Source organism: Eschrichtius robustus, chromosome 10, assembly GCF_028021215.1.
Source record: "Eschrichtius robustus isolate mEscRob2 chromosome 10, mEscRob2.pri, whole genome shotgun sequence".
NCBI classification, from domain to species: domain Eukaryota; kingdom Metazoa; phylum Chordata; class Mammalia; order Artiodactyla; family Eschrichtiidae; genus Eschrichtius; species Eschrichtius robustus.
In genome coordinates, this window is record NC_090833.1 from 11,489,475 (window position 1) to 11,512,047 (window position 22,573).

The 22,573-nt window shown below is 36.4% G+C and overlaps 1 protein-coding gene across 6 annotated transcripts in view; it reads left to right on the plus strand.

Moving 5' to 3' along the window:
- Positions 1–22,573, plus strand: part of DENND1A (DENN domain containing 1A) — a 535,812-nt gene that overhangs the window by 141,561 nt on the left and 371,678 nt on the right. For 5 of the 6 annotated variants that reach the window (XM_068552005.1, XM_068552010.1, XM_068552006.1 and 2 more), the window contains exon 3: positions 2,666–2,709. The exons of the other annotated variant lie outside the window; for it this stretch is intronic. In XM_068552005.1, coding sequence (XP_068408106.1) covers positions 2,666–2,709 — 44 coding nt within the window. The remainder of the gene's footprint in view (positions 1–2,665; positions 2,710–22,573) is intronic. 6 annotated transcript variants of the gene reach the window in all.

The window sequence follows — 22,573 nt, forward strand, 5'->3', positions numbered from 1 at the left end:
AGGTTGGGCTTTGGTTTTAAAAAGCATTGCCTTTTTTTTTTTTCATGTTGCTTTTGAGAGTGTTAAAGACCCATGAAGTTTGCTTTTGTAAATCTCAGGGCCTTAAAGAAAGGGAATCAAAAGCTTTATGCTTGAATCATAGTAAATAATAATCCATGTATTATCTTGCAACATGATTTTGTTAAAATCTGGGAATCTCAGTCTAGGGGTAGTCTTAGGGCAGTTGAAGGGATTTAGTTGATGAAGGTGTTTAGTTGATGTTGCCTACCACTGAGGCCGTGTTTAGGATGATATGGTTTGAATGACCCCCATCTTGGGGTTCCATGGTCATCTTTACTTTCAGTGTATTAAAACAAGTTGATTTTTCTTTTCACCTATTTTCCTTCTCTTTTTTCAATTCTATGTTGTATATATGAATAAAATACATTTAAAAAATGACAAGTTAATTATTAATGTAGTTTTTTGTTAACAGTTGGTTTAGCTCGTTAAAGAGATTTAAAGACCTTCCCTTTCCCACTTACAAGCAAGAAACATTTTTTTAAATTGGAGAATATACCACAAATTTTGCTTTCTGATATTCATCCCCTCAGAAAATGGTGATAAAAAATAGTCTTTGGTTTTATTCCCTCTTTATTTCCATTGGTATTTTGTGGTTCCCAAGAAGCAAACTATAGCAGGAAAGAGGACCTGATATTAAAGATTTATATGTGAGTCATTTCTGTGTGAAGTTCTCTGGGTAAAGAGTAATTGTTAACCACATGACAACTGGAAGAAAAAAAAAAAAAGCCTTAGATTATTTTGTGGCTTTTCCAGCCTCTGTTTTACTGTGTCCCTCAGGGACTTAGAGCTGCATTTTTGTGGGGGGTGGGGGCAGGTCTCAGTACCAAATTTTAAATCCTAAAATACCAGTTATTTTACTGGACAAAGTCATTTACATATGTGTTAGGAATCACAGCCACTGCCCTCTTTTTGGATCCTCTACCCCAACCCCACAGCACACTTTTAGAGGTTTGCTGGGCTCGTCGCTGTCTCTTTGCATCCTGCTGGTCCCCCCCACTTCCCCGCCTAGACCTAGTGCTTTTCATGCCCCACCATTAGCGCCCTCTGGCCTCCTGTCACAAGAGGGCCAAGTCTTTGTGTGTTTTCAGCCCTTTAGGCCAGAGAGAAGCAACAGCTACTTCCTCTGACTTACCAGGGCAACCCTGCAAGGTACTGCAGGGGGGATTATGCCAGAATTCTACTAGTCCCAGTCTAGACATGTCAATGGTCATCTTCCATTTGAAGATGAGGGTAAAGAAAGTCAACCAGAAGACACTTCAAGAGGCGAAGTAATCTACAGATAGTTTCAACTTTTCTGCACCACCCATTTTGGGAAGCTCTTCATCTGGTGTGACCTTTTGAATATTCCTACTTTTGTTATTAGTCGTGAGCTTTGAAAAATAATATCCATTGACTTCAATGACTTGAAAACTGGTATTTCTAAAATTTAAATGTAGTTTGTGAATAGGCCCATTATTTTCTCCCTTTTTGATTCTTTAATTGCAGAACAATTAACCGCATTTTTATCTTGTGGCATGGAGGGCTTTAACTTTTACATGGATTCACTTTCATGGAGAAGTAAACTGGTATTTTAAAAGATAGATATGAAAACTGAGTAGTATATATTGTGATCACTGTGGTTGGTGACCTTCAAATATTGTGCTTTTCCACAAGCCTTTTGCATTGATACATGATTTCTCAAATAGATATTATTCTGATCACTCTTCTTAATGTGTCTCTGAGGAACCAGATCTCTCTCTTATTAGAAAAGATTGAATGTTTTCCTAATCAATAGCAAATGGAGTGCTAATAGCTTTTAATTAGTACACTTCTGTATTGACTTAGAGACCATGGCATTGGATTATCTTGCAATTATGATTGAAGAATCAAGTGACCCCTTTCCTAATTCCATTTTAAACAGATGGTCATGAAAGATATCTTCACCTATGTATTTTTATAGTTTCTGAGCAAGTCTAATTATGTTAGAACATAGTATCTCATATCATGATATTTTGTTAACTCTGACAAGCTAAAAATGTATTGTTTTCTTTTGAAGAAAACTTCATCTATTTTCAAGAGACCATAAGTATTTTGAGAAGCATATATTTTAATTTTAAAAGCAGGGAGTTTTGCATTTGTTCCTTGAAAGAATTCTTATCTGATCCTTCCCTCCACTCTGCCCTCTCCCCCACCCCACCCCACCCCCCGCCCCACCCAAACACACACAATATCTGAAACTGGCCTTTAAGGTGGTTTATCAAGCCCACATCTGTAACTATGAAAAGGAGGCCTCTGATAAGAAAAGTCAAGCAGGTTTCAGACTGACTTTCTCTGGAAAAATATATCGAGGGCAATTTGCAGCTGGCAAAATTTTTTGCATTAGGTAATAGTCTAAAGTTAACAGTAGCATCAGGTCTTTAAAATTTTTCTTTTTTATATTTCTGGAGGAGGGTAATGGGAGTGCCTTGCCGAGTCCTTCCTTGTGCTCATCAACATAGCAGCCTCAGCTGCCCCCCTTGGATCCCCTGCCAGGGCTGCTATCATCTTCTGATCAAATATTAATGTGTGATCCTCTGCTTGCTCACTAATCCAAAGCCAATTAATATTATCTGTCAATTATTTACAGATCCTGAGGTGCAGAGGCAATTCCCGGAGGACTACAGTGACCAGGTTCGGAATGCGTAATTAATTTTTTACATGACAAAATTTATTTCAGAGTCGTTCAACATATTATTACTGTTCTTTTTACTGAAAGAGATAAATGAATTTTTAGAATGGAAGAGAAACAGTAATTAGGAACCCAAGACAAAAAGTAAAACATATTGAAGTAGGATCGAAAATATTGGTGCTAGATTTGGGGTGTTACCTTCAGGGGAAAAATGCACAGAAAGTAAGGAAGAAAACCTATCACAAATTTTACTTTTTATTTTGCTACAGTCTGCAGTTCATTAGCAAATCCTTTTTGGATTGCCTGTGAACTTTTTTTTTTTATGCTATTTAAGCAGGCAAGAACCGGCATAACAAAAAGGTAAGGATGGAAGTTTATAACATTTCCTGGAATTGGAAATAGATTATGAAACTGTGTTATGGTAGTCCTTGAAGGAGAAGATACACATGCAGGAATGGTCTTTAGGGTGAGAGTGGTTCTAATGATGGTAGTGAAAGTTGTTTGGCCAGTTGGTCTTGCCATCTTGAATTTCCTGCATTCTGCAAGCATGGAATGAATGGAGTGGAAGGAACTATTTTACTCACAAAATACTGCTGAAGTTCCAAAGCTGCTCTACTCTTTATAATTAGATCCAGGTTATACATTCTGGATTCCAGTTTCTATCTTGAGAAATATTAGTAATGTTTTGTAGCTTTTTGGGGAACCTTACATTTTTAGTTCAAACATGCAATTTGGTATGCTTTTTAAAGCAGTTTTGAAATAAAAGCCTTCTTGATTACACAATAAAACAACTTTATAAAGCCTTTCACATGTGGGATATTGTACATAATAAAAGCATTTTTCTGAAGTACATTCATTTAATTTTGTGTATTAAAAAAATGTCCTTTTTTTTTTTTTTTTTTTTAAACATCTTTATTGAAGTATAATTGCCTTACAATGGTGTGTTAAATTCTGCTTTATAACAAAGTGAATCAGTTATACATATACAATATGTTCCCATTTCTCTTCCCTCTTGCATCTCCCTCCCTCCCACCCTCCCCATCCCACCCCTCTAGGTGGTCACAAAGCACCGAGCTGATCTCCCTGTGCTATGCGGCTGCTTCCCACTAGTTATCTATTTTACATTTGGTAGTGTATATATGTCCATGACACTCTCTTACCCTGTCACATCTCACCCCACCCCCTCCCCATATCCTCAAGTCCATTCTCTAGTAGGTCTGTGTCTTTATTCCCGTCTTGCCACTAGGTTCTTCATGGCCTTTTTTTTTTTTTTTCCCTTAGATTCCGTATATATGTGTTAGCATACTGTATTTGTTTTTCTCTTTCTGACTTACTTCACTCTGTATGACAGACTCTAACTCCATCCACCTCATTACAAATACCTCCATTTCATTTCTTTTTATGGCTGAGTAATATTCCATTGTATATATGTGCCACATCTTCTTTATCCATTCATCTGTCGATGGACATTTAGGTACAATGGAATATAAATATCCAGTACAGTAGTAGTAACACCTTTGCAATGTGTCTTGCTGTATAGAGGGCAAGGCATCTGATACATCTTTAGGAATATAAATGGATAATCAGGATAATGAGATGCTCTGTCATGAGATTTTACTGTACAAGAGCCTAAGAAAACTGGTATGGATTGCTTTGCATGTGATCTCAAGACTTTAAAATGAGATTTAACAAAAATAGTAATTTTCTCACTCTACCCCTTGCCTCATCTTCCAATAGGAGAGTTAGATTTTTATCTTACCCTAAGTTGGTGTGGGATTGAGCCCTTTGGATTTAATTTACACAATCCAAAGATTATAGGACCTTTTTATTAATGGTTTTTTTCTTTAGACAGTGTTTAAAGGGTGGAAGATCTTAAAGTATTACTTAGAATAGACTTGAGGCCATAGCTCTTAAGAAAATCATTCTTTTAAAATGTTGTTGTCTAGGTAAATAACCTTTGTGGTTTCATGATCTGAATTACCCAATGAGAAAAAATTATGTAGGAGAAAACTTAAAATAACATAGTTAACATCTGGGTTTATTCCTTTAAACATAGTTTCTTGCTATATCTGAAAATTTGTGAGCACCATGATCTTTTTTTTTTTTTTGGTGTAACTTTAAAAAAATTGCATGGTAATATGTTCATGAGCAAAAAGCAATATAGGAAATAAAAATAAAGCAAAAATAAAAGAAAGAATGAAAAGAAAGAAAATACAAGTCATCGAAATTTTACTACTCAGAGATAACTACTGTGACAATTTGGTGTTTATTTTTTCATGTTTAGTTCTTTGGGTATATATATATGTGTTTATGTTTGGGTAGAGTATGTATATATACAGGTACTCTACGTACAAACACGTGAAATAGGAGATAGAAATAGAAATATAGATTATCATCAATTCTGTCACTGCATATAGAGCCCAGTTTACTGATTATTGTTGTGTTGTGAACTTAGTTCTCTTTACTTTAGTTAATGGATGATCTTACAAGTATTTTATATACTGAAGTTGGAATTCAATTATTGTAGGAATCTAAAGAATAACTTGTAGCCATTTGAAAGTGCTCTTAGGATAGGCATTTGTTTTCTTTGTCTAGATCGGTGACTTAGTTTTGAAATTTGGAGGATGGTGCTCATAGGCTGGATGTAGACTTATGAGGGTGTGCACGTCACTGCCTTATTTAGCATCCCTTCCAACTTGACACACAGAGTTTCCCTTCTTTACCACATATAACTCAAGAATGAAGGATGAATGAAAGCTCTACTTTGTTTGGAGAAGTTACCTCAAAATTCCAAGAAATTTGAGAGTTGATCTATTAGTAAAGGAAATGAGACCTGCATATTTCTTACTTACCTTTCTGTAATTTGGATTCTGATCTTATGTGGTTTTTTTTTTAGCATTTGTTGGATTATGCCAAATTATCTTTCCCTTTGGTGTGCTATTATAGAGGAATTCTTAGAAATACTTCTATTACATACAAGCTTTAAATGCTGAATGTGTACTTAATCTAGAAAACATTTCTAGTATTAAAACATTTATGATGCAATCCATAAGGAATATTTGAGATAATTCACCACAAAATATAGCACTTATTACTACACACACACACAACCCCCCCGCCCCCCCCCCCCAGTTTTTCTCCCCATTCGCTTAAACTACTAGTGCTTGTTTTTACATATAGTGTATTTCCCATGTACCAGCACACTTGATCAGAGACGCTTGCTGCTGCTAGATGTTTTATTCTGTGTGTTCTTTGTACCTTACAGTAAAAGAATCTGTCACAAATTATTGTGGCTCACTGCTTTAGAAACTGAGAAAAAAGGGAGGTTAGATTGACATCTGTGACTGAATAATGATGACCAGCCTTTTGGCTCTCCTTGAGCCACAAAGCTAGCACTGCCTTTAGAGTGGAAAAAGAAGTAAGAAGAAAGGGGAGGGATAAAAGAGAGTTACAAATCTGTGGTCCCAGAGATGTATTACTGTTGGGCCAGTTGTCTGTGTGGTATGATAATCCATTTTGATCTTCTCTGTCTTAATTGTCTGCTAAAGACAAATGGGCAGTAAAAGTTCATCAGTTTCATCTTTTTGCTTCTCGTTTAGAAGCAGAATAAATGATCCATCACTACAGAAGTAGCCTTTCTTTCTGACACGGAAGTAATGCAGACCCAACACGTTTTATTAAAATGTTTTTCCCTCATTATTTCAGTCCTCTCAGCTCTGATAGATCTTACTGTTTCATAAAAAATGTAATCTGAAATGTAAATAAGGGTCTTGATACAGAAGGAAGAAGTAATGAGCAGCCTGAGCCACATTTTAGGACTCTTGATTGTAATTACTGACAAAGTGATTTCTCTGTGCCCCATTTTTTTTTTTTTTCCTTCCGTAAGTTGTCTGTGACACCCTCAGACTGCAATGACATCTATGGTTTAAAACCATTAAATCACTGTAGCACTCAATATTTCATTTAAAATCTGGTAGGCCTGCTATCTTAAAACCTGAAAGTACAGGCTTTGTTAATTCCTGAAAGATATGCAATGCCTGTGTTTTTTAAAAGAGAAAAACAAACAACAACAAAGGCAAAAGCAAGGTCTTTTCATAGTTCATATTATTTATTCATCTGCTTTTGTTTAATGTTTAGCTAGTTTAAATACTAAAACATTAACATTGGTAGGATCCTGACTTGGAAAGGATCCTGCATTTAAAAAAAAAGAACCTCTAACAACTTACTTGTGAAATTTAAAAGGTTGTATCTCTCGTAAGTGTAATCCGAATTAGTCTAAATCATTTTTTTAAGGTTAAGATTACTAAATTACAGACACAATTTTCAAGTTACTTTGGGTTTGGTAGCTTAAACCAGATTCTTTTCATTCTCTTACTGCAAGTTTAGATAATGTGGCTCTTAATAAAGCCTGTCTAATAGAAAATTTTTGTTAAAGAAGAACAGAATCACAATAATGTGTTTCTTTCATTTCTAGAAATGGTTTCTCAAAGATACCAACATGTCAATCTAGCATTAAAAATAAGAAAACAAAACATGAATATCTTTCCCTGCTGGAAACAGCCTTGTAATTAATTAAATGGATTTATAATTATTCTATTATGTTTACTGTATTCATTCATAATTATGGAAATAAATGGTAAAACTTTATTCACTGTGATTAGTGCAGTTTTAATGGATATTAATTGAATTAAAGGAGAAAAGGATAAATGAACGTGTTAGCGAATTATGGTCACCACTCTCATCAAAACTCCATCTTTGGCTTCAAAACATATGATTTTTCAGATTAAAAAAAGAGCCTTTAGTAACTATAACATGTAGTATGGGATAATTTAGAATAAAGATATAATAACATATCACAGAGATTTCCATAAATAGCCTTGTAATATGTCAAGTACAATAGGCATTACACCTACCATTTAAAAATGCATTAGTTATAATATGATTTACTTCTTGTACTAAAACATTAAGAATTAATAATTTGTTCTCACAATTGCACTTTTTATAGCCTGTTTGTTCTAAGAGTGGCGATTAGAGTTTGTTGTGCTAGAAGTTGCTTCTCTACTGTGCTCATCTATATTTTGATGAAATATAGCAAGTGTCTTAGAGCTCTTTAACTAGAGGTCTGAACATACCCACCCGTCCCTGTACATGTAGATCACTGTTTAGAGCTGCAGGTAATTTTTCTTTCCACTGGCACTGAAACAGAGGTTATAATGAAACCAACAGTCTTTATGCATTTATAGAAACTATAAAAATTTTATGGAAATCTTTATATAGAAACTAACAGTGTTTCTTGTATAAGCTCTATAAGCAATGTAGAAACATGGTACATTGGGAAAAATAAAAAGGTACCCTTTCTTTTATGGTTATATATGGTCTGTGTGATTTTTAAAATTTCACTATAGGCAGTTAAGCAAAGTGGAAAAACATGCATCACCTATATACTAAAAAGGAACAAAAATATGTTGCATAACTTAGGCTAATTGTGATGGAAATCGGCATTTCTGAGTTGCACGTAATTGCTTAAATATGGAGTTTTCATTTGTTCATGCTTCAGGTATGCTCTAAAAAAAACATTTAAACTCACTTATTCACAGTGTAACCTATGTAAGTGGATTGAAAGATTCTGATTTGAAAGACAACGGAGATAATATTTAATCAAGGCTCCCTACTTAAGTGTTGGTGATTGCCTCCTTCTTTTAGTGAGCAGCTGTGTATGGAAACTTCCAAGTTACTTTCTTCAAAATCTTGATAATCCAGAGACTAAACATTTCTATTCAAAACTTGTTCATGTCCTGATGCATTGAAAGAATACTATCTAATAGGAAAATTATAGATATAATCCACAGCTCCTACATTTTTTTGTTACTCTGAAAGGAAGCTTCATTGCACCAACATTGTGTAATATGACGTACATGTACAATATTTACACAAAATGGAAAACATGATAAAATTTGATTTTCCCATTATTGTTAGGCAGAGAAACATAAGCAGTGGTGTACCTGGTCTGTATAAAGTGTGACATTGATTCCACAAAGGTTCCACCAGTCTTTCTATAGTGACTTGTCTAAGCCATAGAATCTTCAAGTTGGAATTGAAAATTTGGGTTTGTGGGTTTTTGGGCCATGCATTCACCAAGCTCACAAAGAATGGAATTTGGACCTGGGTGTATCCTGTTCCTCTTGGAAACTTTTGAGCTTTCTTTTTTTTCCCCATTCTTCTCCAAAGTAGGTGCTGTCATGCTTCCAGCCTACTCATGCAGTCCGTTCAGATTTGATCCACTTTAAATGGTGAAGTCAAGTTTGGTCCTGGAAACTTTTCATGACACCACATGACATGGAATAGAATTTGTCATTTCATTTGAATATTATCCAAAGGATTTACTTATATAAGGTTCAAATGGGTCACCATTTAAAATGGCTCCACAACCCAGCCCTAAAAAAGACTAACTTATAAGTGGCTAAACTTTCTGGGTTTTTTTCCCCCTCATGTCTGTGTTGGAGACGAGATACGATTTAGTGCATTAATTGCGTGAGAGATTAATAAGTGTAGTGTCTGCAGAGTATGAGCTGGATACCATACCAGGTAAAGATGAAGGAAGATGTAGAAGATTTCATCTCACCCTTGAAAGACCTTACTGTCTACTAGGCTACAAAGGTAATGCATGTTCAGGTTGTCTCGATAGCTTGTAGAACAATGGCAAGGCCAGAAATTGGGGATATCTCTTTGAAAACTAGGACCTTTGGGTAGTGATGCCACAATGTAATCACATTTCTGCAATTTCTTGTTTTTTTTGTTGTGAAGCCATAGAAGTTAGTAAGTTAGCAAGAGTGGTACAGAGAAACCCAAGTGGAAAGTCTTGGGGCTGCCTTTAAAGAAGATCATCTTTTAAGTCTGTTTTAGATGTGCGCTTTTCTAAAAGTCACTGTTGATTCATGGATTTTTTTGAAACCTCTTGCTCAAAAAGGTCCATTTCCATATTTCTTAGTAACTTGTCAGTCTGGGATTGTAGGTAGAAATGTAATTTTCTCATCCACAGATAGAAACTCTTAATTTCTTCAGACCCTAAAACCTGGGAGGTGACTGTTTAGTGTAATGGCAACAAAGCACCCTGCTGAAGCCGCTTTCTTCAAGTAGTGGGTCAGTATCCACAATTGCCACCAAATGCAGCCATTTTGAGGGACCACATTACAGATTCAAAGAGATTCATTGATAGATTGCAGATGTATAAATGCATCCCAGATTAAATGTCTACTTCTTTTTATATGTTTAAAAGTGTCCCGTTCTTGATGATTGGCTTGTTTAAATGTTTTTCAAGTTACAGGCTTATGGATGGGGAAAAATAATCCTAAAAAATAATCTATCACGGGTTGCCTCTTATTTCTCCCTGTGCTGTTACAAGTCAAATTTATCACCTTGGATGAACGCTTTTAAAGTGTTTGCTGAAGAAAAACCACTTTGTATATAATAGATGCTATTCTGTCATATCTATATCTTTCATTCCCCCCCCACCCCCATTTTCAGAAAAGGGTGAATTTAAGAATGGGATGGGGTTGGACTGGCTTCTTAATGAAACTGTATTTCAAAACCTTAAACATTTAGCCAAACTCAGTTGAAAAAGTGATACATTTTCTGATTTAAGGCTCTTCTTTTGAGTTGAAGATTTCTTCCCAATTTGGTCACTTCCCAGCTGTTACAGTTATATAGAAGGAACCCATTAAAAAGACAAATTCTTTTTGAGCTATTCTTTCTGAAGGCGTGCCAGGCTATACAGCTATGTTGTACTACTACTTACTTGAATCTGACTCTAGGAAATGGAAGTAGGCAATCCCTATTTATACATTCTTATTAGAAGTGTTCTCCTGGTTTTATTCTGGCTCCAAAAAAGCCCCGGTAAATTTTAGACATCTCTGAATACTACTGGATGGTCTTATTTCTGGTGAGTTACTCAGTGATAATGACTAAGTGGACTGTGGCTGCGTTTGAGAGCTGTAGTCTGAGCCTTAACTTCAACCTCATTTAATCAGTTGCTGTTGCTTGTTTGGATGGGCCTGCAAGTCTGCAGTCATCAAGCCCTGTTCATTATCCCTCCTAAATTGCTCTCTAGTCTGTCCTAGTCTGCTATTTCCCTCTGCATTCACACTCTCAGCTTCTCTCCTGTGGAGTTTTCCTAATGACCTGCAACCTAATGACCTTGTAATCACTACATTCTATAAGATGGCCAGAGATGTCTTTCTAAAACCTAAATCAAATCACACCATTTCTCTTGTCAAAACTCCTGATGGTTCCCTGGTGCCTTCAAGATCTACTACAAATTTCTTTTACTTGGATTTAAGGCCCATCACAGTCTGTCCTTGCCCCAACCTCCAGCCTGGTTTCCTACTACTTCCCTTCATAACCAGGCATAGAATGTCTATTTCCCAGCATGATTAGCTCTCTCCCACCTCTATATTTTTGCCCAAGATGTTTTTTTCTGTTTGTTTGTTTGTTTTTGTGTTGCTACTATTTATTTATTTATTTTTCACATCTTTATTGGAGTATAAATGCTTTACAATGTTGTGTTAGTCATCACTAATCATTAGAGAAATGCAAATCAAAACCACAGTGAGGTATCGCCTCACACTGGTCAGAATGGCCATCATCAAAAAATCGAGAAACAATAAATGCTGGAGAGGGTGTGGAGAAAAGGGGCCCCTCCTGCACTCTTGGTGGGAATGTAAATTGATACAACCACTATGGAGACCAGTGTGGAGGTTCCTTAAAAAACTAAAAATAGAACTACCATATGACCCAGCAAGCCCAAGATGTTTTTATGGTTGAAATGCCTTCCTCAGTTACCCCTCCCACCCAATATACTTCTTTTCAGCATTAAATGCCCTGCTTATATCACTTCCTCTGTGAAACTTGCCCTGACTGAATTAGTCACTCTATCCTCAGCACTTGGAGAGCACTTGGAGCATTGACTCCGTACATTGTATTGTTTATTTACTATGAACTCTTCAAGTACAGGAATGACTATAGTCAGTGTTGCTGGCTCTTCTCAGCAGCTAGGATAAATTAGGGGCCAGTGAATAATTGTGAATATAAAGTATGTAATACACAGACATAATTGCTAAGGAGTTCAGATTCCAGAAAGGATAGTACAGAGCATGGCCTTTGGAGCCAGACTGGGTTTGAATCCCAGCTCTGTCATTTACTGGGGTTTACCTCTTTGGGGTTTCATTTTCTCACCTGTAAACTAGAGATAATCATAGTAAAGATATCATAGGATTCTTATGAGGTTTAAGTGATTTTAAATGTGCAGAGTGCTCAGAATAATACCTGGCATTTAATAATAACCAATTATTAGAGAGTGCCTACTGTTTTTAGGGGGTAGATTCAAGGTAGCAGGGTAGCCTGGTTTTGGTGCTTTTGTTTTGTCACGTATTAGGATTATGTGTGATAAATTTGCCTCTAGAATTTCAGACTGATCCTAGGAAGAATTCTGAAAAATCTTTTCTTTCTAAGCCCACACTGTTCTACAGCAAAATTTAGAGAAATCACAAAGGTAAGAGAAATTTATCAAGTAAAGATGAAGAGATAACCAGAAACAGTTTCTGAATATTTATGTTCTAAAATGTATGGAAAATATGGAAACTCTTTAAATGGTGATGAAGGGATTTTAAATAAGTAATTACTTTTATTTCTGTTGTGAAAGCTGTATTGAGATTTCCATTTTCAAAACCTCAGAATTTAGTAATGGGTCCCACTGTCCTTGTAAATTAGCCTTTTTGGTTGCATGTAGTACTTTTTATTATTGTGTTAACTTTCATTTTAAAAATACTTATATGCAGTAGAGTTAAGATTCCTCTAGCTACCATAATTTCAAACTGTCTAACTTTGGTCAGTTTCAGATTTCAAATGTGATATAACATGAAGCCCAGACTTTGAACTATGTATGTATATGTCTGTGTGTGTGTGTGTGTATGTGTGTGTGGGTAGAAATGGAAAGGATAATTAAGATTGTTTTTAAATAAAATTGAGCTTACCAAAAATCATTTACTTTCATATCAACCTTGTGAAATATATAATATTGTTTCACATTGCTTTTATCCCTGGAATATTTTTATGTAATATTTTATACTTTTATTTATATAATATTCTAAGTATTATTAAATATTAGATATTTATATAATATTTTAAATATCTAGTCTGCTTGTCTAGTAAATGCTGACCCAACTCTCAAAAGTCAGCTCAAATGTCACCAGCTCTGAGGAGTCTTTTAATTTTATTTATTTATTTATTTATGGCTGTGTTGGGTCTTCGTTTCTGTGCGAGGGCCTTCTCTAGTTGCGGCAAGCGGGGGCCACTCTTCATCGCGGTGCGCGGGCCTCTCACTGTTGCGGCCTCTCTTGTTGCGGAGCACAGGCTCCAGACGCGCAGGCTCAGCAATTGTGGCTCACGGGCCTAGTTGCTCCTTGGCATGTGGGATCTTCCCAGACCAGGGCTCGAACCCGTGTCCCCTGCATTGGCAGGCAGATTCTCAACCACTGCGCCACCAGGGAAGCCCTCTGAGGAGTCTTTGATATCCCCTGGGTAGACCTGACAGTGCCTGACTTTTTTCCTTGACCGTGCTTTCAGAAAACTTAAGACCCTTTATTACACATACTCGTTTATGTATCCTTTCTCTCTCCCAGGCAGAAAGTCAGGGATTCTTGCCTGCTACATGTCCACATCTGTAGGACCTGGTACTGTACATGGATGCTAATAGGCCAAATATTTGATATTTAATAATAAACAACCAAATAGTGTTCACACTGTGACCTTTGGGCTCAGAATTTGAACAAAGTAGGACAAACCAAAACATACATTTATTAAATCTCACCTTGCCTAACAGAGAGGAATTTAAGATTCTTATATTTGAATATATTTCAAACATGATGCCTCGTTAGTAACATCTAGTTTTAGAAGTATCAGCAGTAATTGATAAGAACATTATTTTTATTAGAGAACTCTTCCAACCTGCCAGATACTTATCATTCCTAGAGATCTAAACCCCTGGTAAATTGAGAAATATTTTTGCATTTTTAAAATGTATCTGTTATAATAAACAGATTTAACGGCAGCTAAAATACTTTTCATTATTCACTTATTTCTTAACATTTCTTAATATCATCCCCCCTAAAAATTTTAAGTGCCTTGTTTTGGGTATGTTTGGCCCAAAGGAAAGTAGAAGGCAAGTATCCCCATGTTATGTGAGATTTGGCTTTGGAAATGTTACTTTGGGCAAAGGCTTTAGTTTTTCAGCATCATTTTTTTTCATCTGTAAAACAAGGAACTAATGCGGATTTTGTAGAATTTGTAGGAGAATTAGGCATGATGTGTACACAATATCTGAATTAGTCTAGTTTAATAAATGTTTTCTAGTGTAGCGTGAGGAGAATGAAGCAAAGAGAAGATTTTGCTGTTTCCATGTAATTGTTGATGTCTAGTATTGCACTAAGCCCTAGAATGTAGATAACTCCTTAATGTGGATAAAGAGCCTGGAGTCAAGTGATAAAAACTAACTCTTCTAACACCACTCCCCAGTTTCCCATTACAAGGCAGATGGAACATCTCTTTGTTCTTTCAGTACCCTTCAGACAAGCCATGGTTTTCCCTCTCTCTAAGACTAATGACCATAGCATCCAATCCAGGACACTTGTGAGAGCAAAAGGGGGCACCATGATTACACGGAGATAATGAGCATAACCAGGATGTTCTGGGCAAGCTGGCACGTAACGTTACCCTAACCTAAGACCTTCTGATACAACAACAAAAATCTTTTACTCCACTGCTACAATTGGAAAGCAAGGTGGGAAGAGCTTGAGCTCCCAGGAGAATGAGGTTGGGTTTGAATCTTAGCTTTTCCATCACTATCTATTTCCAATTAGGCAAGCTACTTCACCATTCTACCTGAAAGTAATTTTACTTGGCTTTCAAGGCCTCAGTTCATGTGTAAGAGGGTGATAATATCAACATCAGATTACTGGTAGGATCACTGAGTATATGTAAAGCTTCTAGCACAGGATGTGACACTTATTAGCTGCTTTGTCAGTCTCCTTCCACTTGTCACTTAACCCCCTCCAGAGAGCAGATGACCATTGGTATTTGGGAAACAAAATACAGGCTGAAACAGAAGAAACTTAGGTAAATCAATTGGATACCTTAAATTGTATACATAATTCTTAGCTTTTAAGTCATAAATGGTAAACCCTTGACAGGAACGACTAATACTACGTTTATACAGACTTTAATAGTTTTCTCTATTCCTTTCATTTTCTACATCAAGAATAAATATTGATTCTCTGACAAACTCAATTCTCCTTTGGTCCATGTGGTCTCACTGCTTTCCTATGAAGATTAAACAAGAAGACATGTAGACTGTTAGGTTCTGAAGAGAGATTTAAGCTGGTCCTATTCAAATCTATTACAGTTCCTATGTTGCTGTCTTCAACCACAACCCCTCTCCCTGCTGCCAGGGTTATTATTAAGGCTCCTGTGTGAGGCTCCTCTTCCATCTCAGTGGCCTGACAGGCATCCAGTTGTGTGTCTGTCCCTTCCTGTGGAAATGGAGGGTCTTGAGATCTATGGACAGTCTGATGATAGGAATGACGGCAATAGGAGTAGCATGGGAATTCAGGAGACAAGAGGAGCTCAGTGAGAATAGCTTCTGAATCCCCCTGGAATCTAGAAGACTTGGGAGTAGATAGAGGGGTTAGGAAATGACATGCAAGTGGGATGCAAAAGATTCAAACCCTCCTAGTGACTTCCAGTGCACAAGAATCAAGTCCAGACTCCTTAACATGCCCTCTAAGGCCCCACGTGATTTGGCCTCTGCCAACCTGTCTAACCCCATCTTCTGCCACTCTCTCCCTTGCCTCCTCTGATCCAACATGCCAGGCTTATTTTAATTCTTTGAATGTGCCAAGGGCTGTTGTTCAGTGGCCCTTGCTCATGCTGTTATTTATTTATTTATTTTTGGCCTTCCTCTCCCTATCCCTCTTGCAATCTTTGGCTGGTAAACACCTGCTCATTCCTCAAGTCTCAGCTCAAAATGTCGCTTCCTGAGATGCCTTTCTTGACCCTTCCATCTAAATTCAGGCCCCTGTCATTTTTTCTTAGAGCACTTTCTTCTGTTCTTTCACAGCTTCTGTCACAGTTCCAACAATGTATTAGCGTATTCCTTTGCATAGCATCTGTCTTTCCAACTAGATCAAAAGCTCCATGCAGACAGGGTCTTTAGCACGTTGTCTGGTACTAAATATATTATCTTGCCTAGGGAAATATATCAGTTTTCTTTTCTAAGATAACTTGGAAATATTCTTGATTTCTGGGGCTCCCTTGTCTCCTTTCTTGTTAATTGACACTTGGGAAGGTTTCTTCAGAGTTATTTTGAAATTCAACAACCACAGCAAATATTTGAATCAAAGTCACATGAATGGATCATCTGTCCCCCAGCAAGTGTTAGTAGTGAGATTCTTTCTTGTTCTGATGGGGTGAAAGGGATTAGCAGGCAGCAGCTTACCAGGACCTAGATGGTACGTCTGGATTTTCGACATGTTGTGCTTGAAGTACCTATGGGACATGGGGCAGAACTGTCAAAAGACAGTTGGAATGGGCGCCTGGAGCTGGAGAGGTAGTTTATAAATGAAGATTTGAATTTGATTCATTTACACAGTGATGGTAATTGAAATTAAAGTATAAGTAGACTATGTTAATGGAGGAGGATACAGAGAGAGAAGAAGGAAGATAAATTCCTGGGAACACATATAAGGGAAAGGAGTTGGGGGGTGGTAGAAATTGAGAAGTGAGAGAGGCAGGAAGAGGCCCTTCGACATCTAACAGAACGTTGGGTGTACATATAACGTATTTGAGTGAATATGGCGAGGAAAGCACCAGAAAAAGCTTTCTTCTCTTTTAATATTGCTTTTTAAAATATGGTAAACAATGGAATCACTTTGCTGTACAGCAGAAATTAACACAACATTGTAAATCAACTATACTTCAGTAAAATAAATTTTTAAAATATTATAAACAAAATAACTCTCAAATTGAAGAGCTCTTCGGAATCCAGAGAGCATGATTTATCTGTCAAGAAAACTCCTGGACCTAAACTGTAGTAGTGAACTGTTAATATAAGAAGGAATTGTTTCTCTGAAGAGTCCATGCCACAAAACAGCTGTGAATTCTGAGTAGTGGAAATATGTTTTCTTTTTAATTCTTTGTGTTTTTTTGTATTTTAAGTAATTTTTCCAAAAGAGAGTATGTTTGTATGCAGTAGACATTTGGCCATTTAGCAATAATCATGTGTGAATTGTTGGATTGCCAGAGAACCAACATGATTGGCATTGGCATTTTACCTTTCAGGAATTTCTAAATTTGAGTTTTGGGGTGTTCGTGAGTTTGTTTGGGTAATGCTGTGTGACCAGCTCCTTGACACTCTAGATCAGAGTTTGGGGCTGGTTTTTTGTGGCCTTTGAGCTAAGATGATTTTTATCTTTTTTGAAGAGTTGGAAAAAAAAAAACCCCAGAAGAATCTGTGACAGAGACCGTAAGTGGCCTACAAAGCATAAAATATTTACTACCTGACCCTTTATAGAAAAAGTTTGCTGAGTCTTTCTTTAGTTTGTAAGTTGTATATGAAATAAACCAAAAATTTCATAAGAAAACCTCAAATGATGACTGCAGTTCCAGAATGTCTTACATGTCTTAAGGCTTTTCTTTTAAATAGTGACTTAGCTGTTAAATTATGAGAGCACATTTTCTTTGGTGATATATGAACTTGATTGATTGAAGACTGCCTTATGTGACTTGACAGTATGGTCAGAGGCCGTCTGTACTGTATGGTTTATCATAGAATAGTTCTGGAAAATGTTTAAACCTATTTCGGTTGTGTTTAGTTTATCCCAGGCAGCCTCAGGTAAACACTAGCATTGACGTGTTGGAGCAAGATATGTAAAGTGAAATAAAACATATTTGTGGAAGTGAATTATTTTCTTTGTATTTTGCTGGCCCTCTGAAGAGACATTTTCTAGTTGCAAAAGAGTAAAATCTTTGAGTATTAGATTTTAGAAAACTATTTGAATTGTATACTTTTTTATATCAATAGTGTTTCATATCACTTGCCTTCTGTCTTTGTAATGAGATGTCGTCGATCTGTTCTGTTCTGAGTATAAATTTCCTCAGTTCTTGAATCCTCCTGATATTGTTCCATCAGAATTTGCAAGTTGTGGGAAATAAAAGTTGATTATGAAACAGTTCTGTAATTGGAAATGACTGTGTACCAAGGCCCTGTCTAATCAATTGCTAAATAATTCCCTCTCAAAAGCGGATTTGATATTTACATTTTGATTTTCATATTCTGCTCACAGTGTTTGTTGACAGTGTCTGACATCCCCTGCCACTGGATAAATAAAGCCTATTATTTCCTTTTTAACATTTTAGGTGATTACTCTCATACAAGAGCTAAGAAGCAGAAGGTTAAGTATATTATCAAACTATCATCCTGTCTATTTGAAGAAGCTGGGAATCTTGATTAATATGCCTTGTTAACTGATGATTTCAGTTCCATACTGGTAGTGCTAGAATAATTTGTATAAACCAAGCAGTACAGATTCCTTATTTTAGCACTAAGACTTACAAAGGCTTCTTTTAGCAGCCTTTAATTTTGTACCTTTGTATGTGACATAGCCTGTGGCTGTGATAGCTACTGTGAATCTCCAGTTGTTTGGGGATGAAAGGAGGAGGCAGCTGGAAACTCGGTAGCTGCATCTAGCTGTCTACCTAGAGAAGGCCTTGATTTCAAGTTTATCTAAACAAGCTCGACTAATCCCAACTATCTAGGGGGATCCACTGTCAAAACAAGCAGCGTGGCCCTGAGGCAAACACAGCTATACAGAAATGAAGGCTGGGGCTTCCAATACTCCGATGACTGCATACTGGAGGCTTTTTTCCCCCCTGAAAGAGGGTAAGAGAGGTAGAATTTGCATAATGCCTTTTCATTGGAAACTTTTGGAAGGCTGACAGACCTCCAGCTTATAGATCTGTAGCCACAATACATAGTCTATAGGAGAATCCTTGAATGACCTAACCATATTGAAAGAAAATATAAAAGCGTCCAAGTATAGCCAAGTGAGAGAGGAAAAGAGGCTGATGCATTGTCTAACATCTGCTGTACTTCTCGTTAGTTTTGTTCTTTGCTATTCTGTGTGGACTTTGGAGAAGCCTAAGACAGCCTAACATGAATCCTATAATCTTCCTTCTGAATATTTATGTAGCGTGCCAGCTTCTAAGCTGTCCTTTGCGTTTTCCTACTTCCCCCTCATTTTCATGCTCTCAAATGAGGCCAACATTTCAAAAGCTAAATAAATGTTTGTGAATGTTTATAAAAGATTTGCATAAATTTGTCCTTGTCTGACAAAGATCACTTTTTTCTTATGCCAGTTCTGAAAAAAATTTTTTTAAGGTTTTGGTGCTTGTCTTGACAACAAAGTCCTGCATCCCAGAACAATGATTGCTGATTAAGTGGGCATGCAATTGTGATTGAATAGGCTTTCAAGATACCGGGTAAAAAGGCCTATCATCTGAAGGCTGAATTATAGAATTTAGAAAATGTTATCAGAAGTACACATTTAAATCTATTTTTTTGGTACCATATCATTAGGTTAGACAAAGGGTTCTTACAAGTTAAAGTATAACTACCCATGGTTTTAAAAATCCACTGTATAAAATTTAATAGTTAGCATGTTTCAGTAACTCAGAATATCACTTTTCTTTCCTATGGTTGAACATATTTAAAAATAACTGTTAGACCTTTAGGGGCTTTTGGGAAACTGTAAGGCTACCAGTTGTACGTGTTAATATGGTTATTGGGATGGTAATCAAAGGAAATATACCAGGCAGTCCTTTAAGATATCTGAATGTACAATCATACCTTGAGAAAATATAAACTACATGGAATATGTGTTAAGGCTTAATTATAGGACGGACACACACACACACACACACACACACACACACACACACACACACACACACACACACACACACACACACACACACACACACACACACACACACACACACACACACACACACACACACACACACACACACACACACACCCCCGATACTCATGCCACCGATGTGTTTGCTGAATTCATTTATTTTTTAAAATTAGAATGGATTTTGTGGGGTGGCAAGGGATGTTGTGGGTAGAGGTGCTAATTTAGTTCAGAGATATTCGAAGATTGGCAGGAGAGAGAGGTAACAGCCAGTTCTGTTAGTCCTTTGGTTGTATTGGTTTAGAGGTTTAAGTTGTCATTAAGGCACAAACTAGAGCCACTTCTCTGACACAGTTTTTATCACATCTGCTAGGCTTGTGTCCCAAGAGGAGACGTGGAGAGCAGTGAATTCAGCATGGGCCCATTATCGACTGCTTTTTCGCGTGTTGTAAAAGGAGTGAGACCTCAGGGAGGCTTGGAGCCTCCTCCCGTGTAATGTCCAAGTCAGATTTGAAGGACTGGTGGCAGGAAAGCTTTGGCCTTGGGGTGTGAATTCTAAGAAATAGAAGCACAATTAAGTTTAAAAAATTCAAGGACTTTGAGCTTGATAATGAAAGATTTTTTCTAGACAAATGTAAGTAAAAAAGTTGCCCATCTGTGCACATTTTTGTGTGCATTTAAAATATTTAAAAGCTGACAGGTTTTAATATGCTTATAAAATAGTATTTCTATTAGTGCTCTTTTTTTTTTTTTTTTTTTTAATAGTATCTTCCTGAGGGCAAGTTGCTTCTTCAGTGAAATCATGTTTGCAGTTTCACTGTTGGGACTCTATTCCTTTGGTATGTGCTGACTTGTGCGTCCCCCACCAACCATTCCTCCCCCCCGCCCCCGCATTTTCCCCAACCTTTCTTTCTTTTAGATAAATTCATAACATAAATGTTCAGATAATAGGATTTCAAATGTCTAAGGAAATGAACAAAGCAAAATATTGTAGAGTCATACTATTAAGTGCAAGGAATTATATTACCGATACCACTGAATGCTAATTGCAAGAGATTCAAACCAAATCATTTATTCATTTTGGAAGTATTTGAAACAGTATCACAAAGTTTATTGGTGTTTAACATTGACCTTATAAATATAGCTCTCTCATTTTCAAACCTTTTGCTGTAAGGTTTAAAGTTAATAAAACGAAATCAGAGAATATAGGATGTTATATAATATCGTAATTTGGGGACAACTTTAATTTTTGAAGAAAGGGAAGGATACAAAAGGATAAAGTGATTGTGTTAAATTAAAAAAAATTTTTTTATAAGATTCAGTATTTTTACTTTAGACTTCAAAGGTCATGAAGATTTACACTTAAAAGTAGTTCTAGAGGTGGCTCTTCTACTGTTGTAAGCATTCCACCTATATACTTAGTGTCCTTGATAACTTAGATATAAAGTTTACATGATACATGGTATAGAAAATGGTGAATTTCTATATCTTATTGTAATTTAATTTTTGAATTACAACATTGACTATGCATATTAGATATTACACAAGTTAGCATAATGATAACATATGCATGACTCAAAATTAAAGTTTATAAAAAGTGAACTGAGAGTAAATATTGAAGTATACCAAAGAAAAGAAGCAGACTCTGTAGCATTTGAGCAGCGTTGTTAGAAATTTGACCCGGCTTTTATGTTTCGGTGTTGAAAGGCCTTTCTGTAAAATCCCTTATTCAAAGCCTTTTCTCACTGGAAAAAAATAAAAGTTTGGTTGTAACTATAGTATGGATCTTGGGTTTAATTTGACATTTATAGGGAAGGAGAAAAATTGTATTTCCTGTTTTCGTATTTAGGAAATTTCTGATCAACATTGTTGAACTTGGTGCTAATTAAGCTTCTAAGAACTTCTTACCATTCTGTTTTATTCTTCTTAATCATAAGCATCTCTGTTAGCTTTCACTTGGAGTCCCTGGTTTTAACTTGAAATGGCTTAAGGTAGAAATTTTGTTAGCTTTTTTTGTATGTTTAGATTTTGTGTGTGTTCTGTTTTTAACTTTCAGCTTGAGTTTTGAGATCATCAATCAAAGCCTTTTCTTTCAAGTCAGTTGCACTGATCTCACTTGCAGGACTTAGAGGGTCAGCATTTACCTCATGCTATTAAAAATTTTTTTTAAACATAGAAATAGAGTAGTTTAGGAATTTGGGCTCCACTGATCTTTTCATCACACATCTACATTCTGAAATGAACAAATAAATTAGATATGAGAGACTCAGGAAGTGCTCTCCTACTGTCTTCCTGCTTCTTCCTCCTTCACTCCTTTTTGGACAAAGGTGAATTATCGACCGCTATACCAGCAATCTCCAAAGAGGGTGATTGTTGCTTTCATATTTTAAAATACATTAATTTATTCAAGCAGTCTCTTTGCTCTATTTAAATGTTTTCCTGCACACATTTTCTTTTTCCTTTTGAACTACTGAGAACGTGCCTCATCTCCCAACATTCTATAACCCCAGTGGACCTTATAATCAGCCTGCACTTTTGTCTTTCAGATGGCATTCATTTGTGGGGTGCGTATGTCTGTGTTTGACTGTCATTTGTTTTCATCTGCCAAATACAACTAATTTTTGTTTATGGGTTTCAATGAAGTAATGAAAACAAAGTATTTGACATCTGAACTGATGGCTGTTGCAGGATCTCATGCACCTTCCCACCCCGCACTCCAAATTCAGGGGGCATTGGTTTAGCCTCTCATTATTAATAATCCTTGTTAACTACATCAAATTTAGTCTTCGAAGTTTTGCCTCCAGATAGGATTCTATTATGGATAATATTATAAATGTAAAAT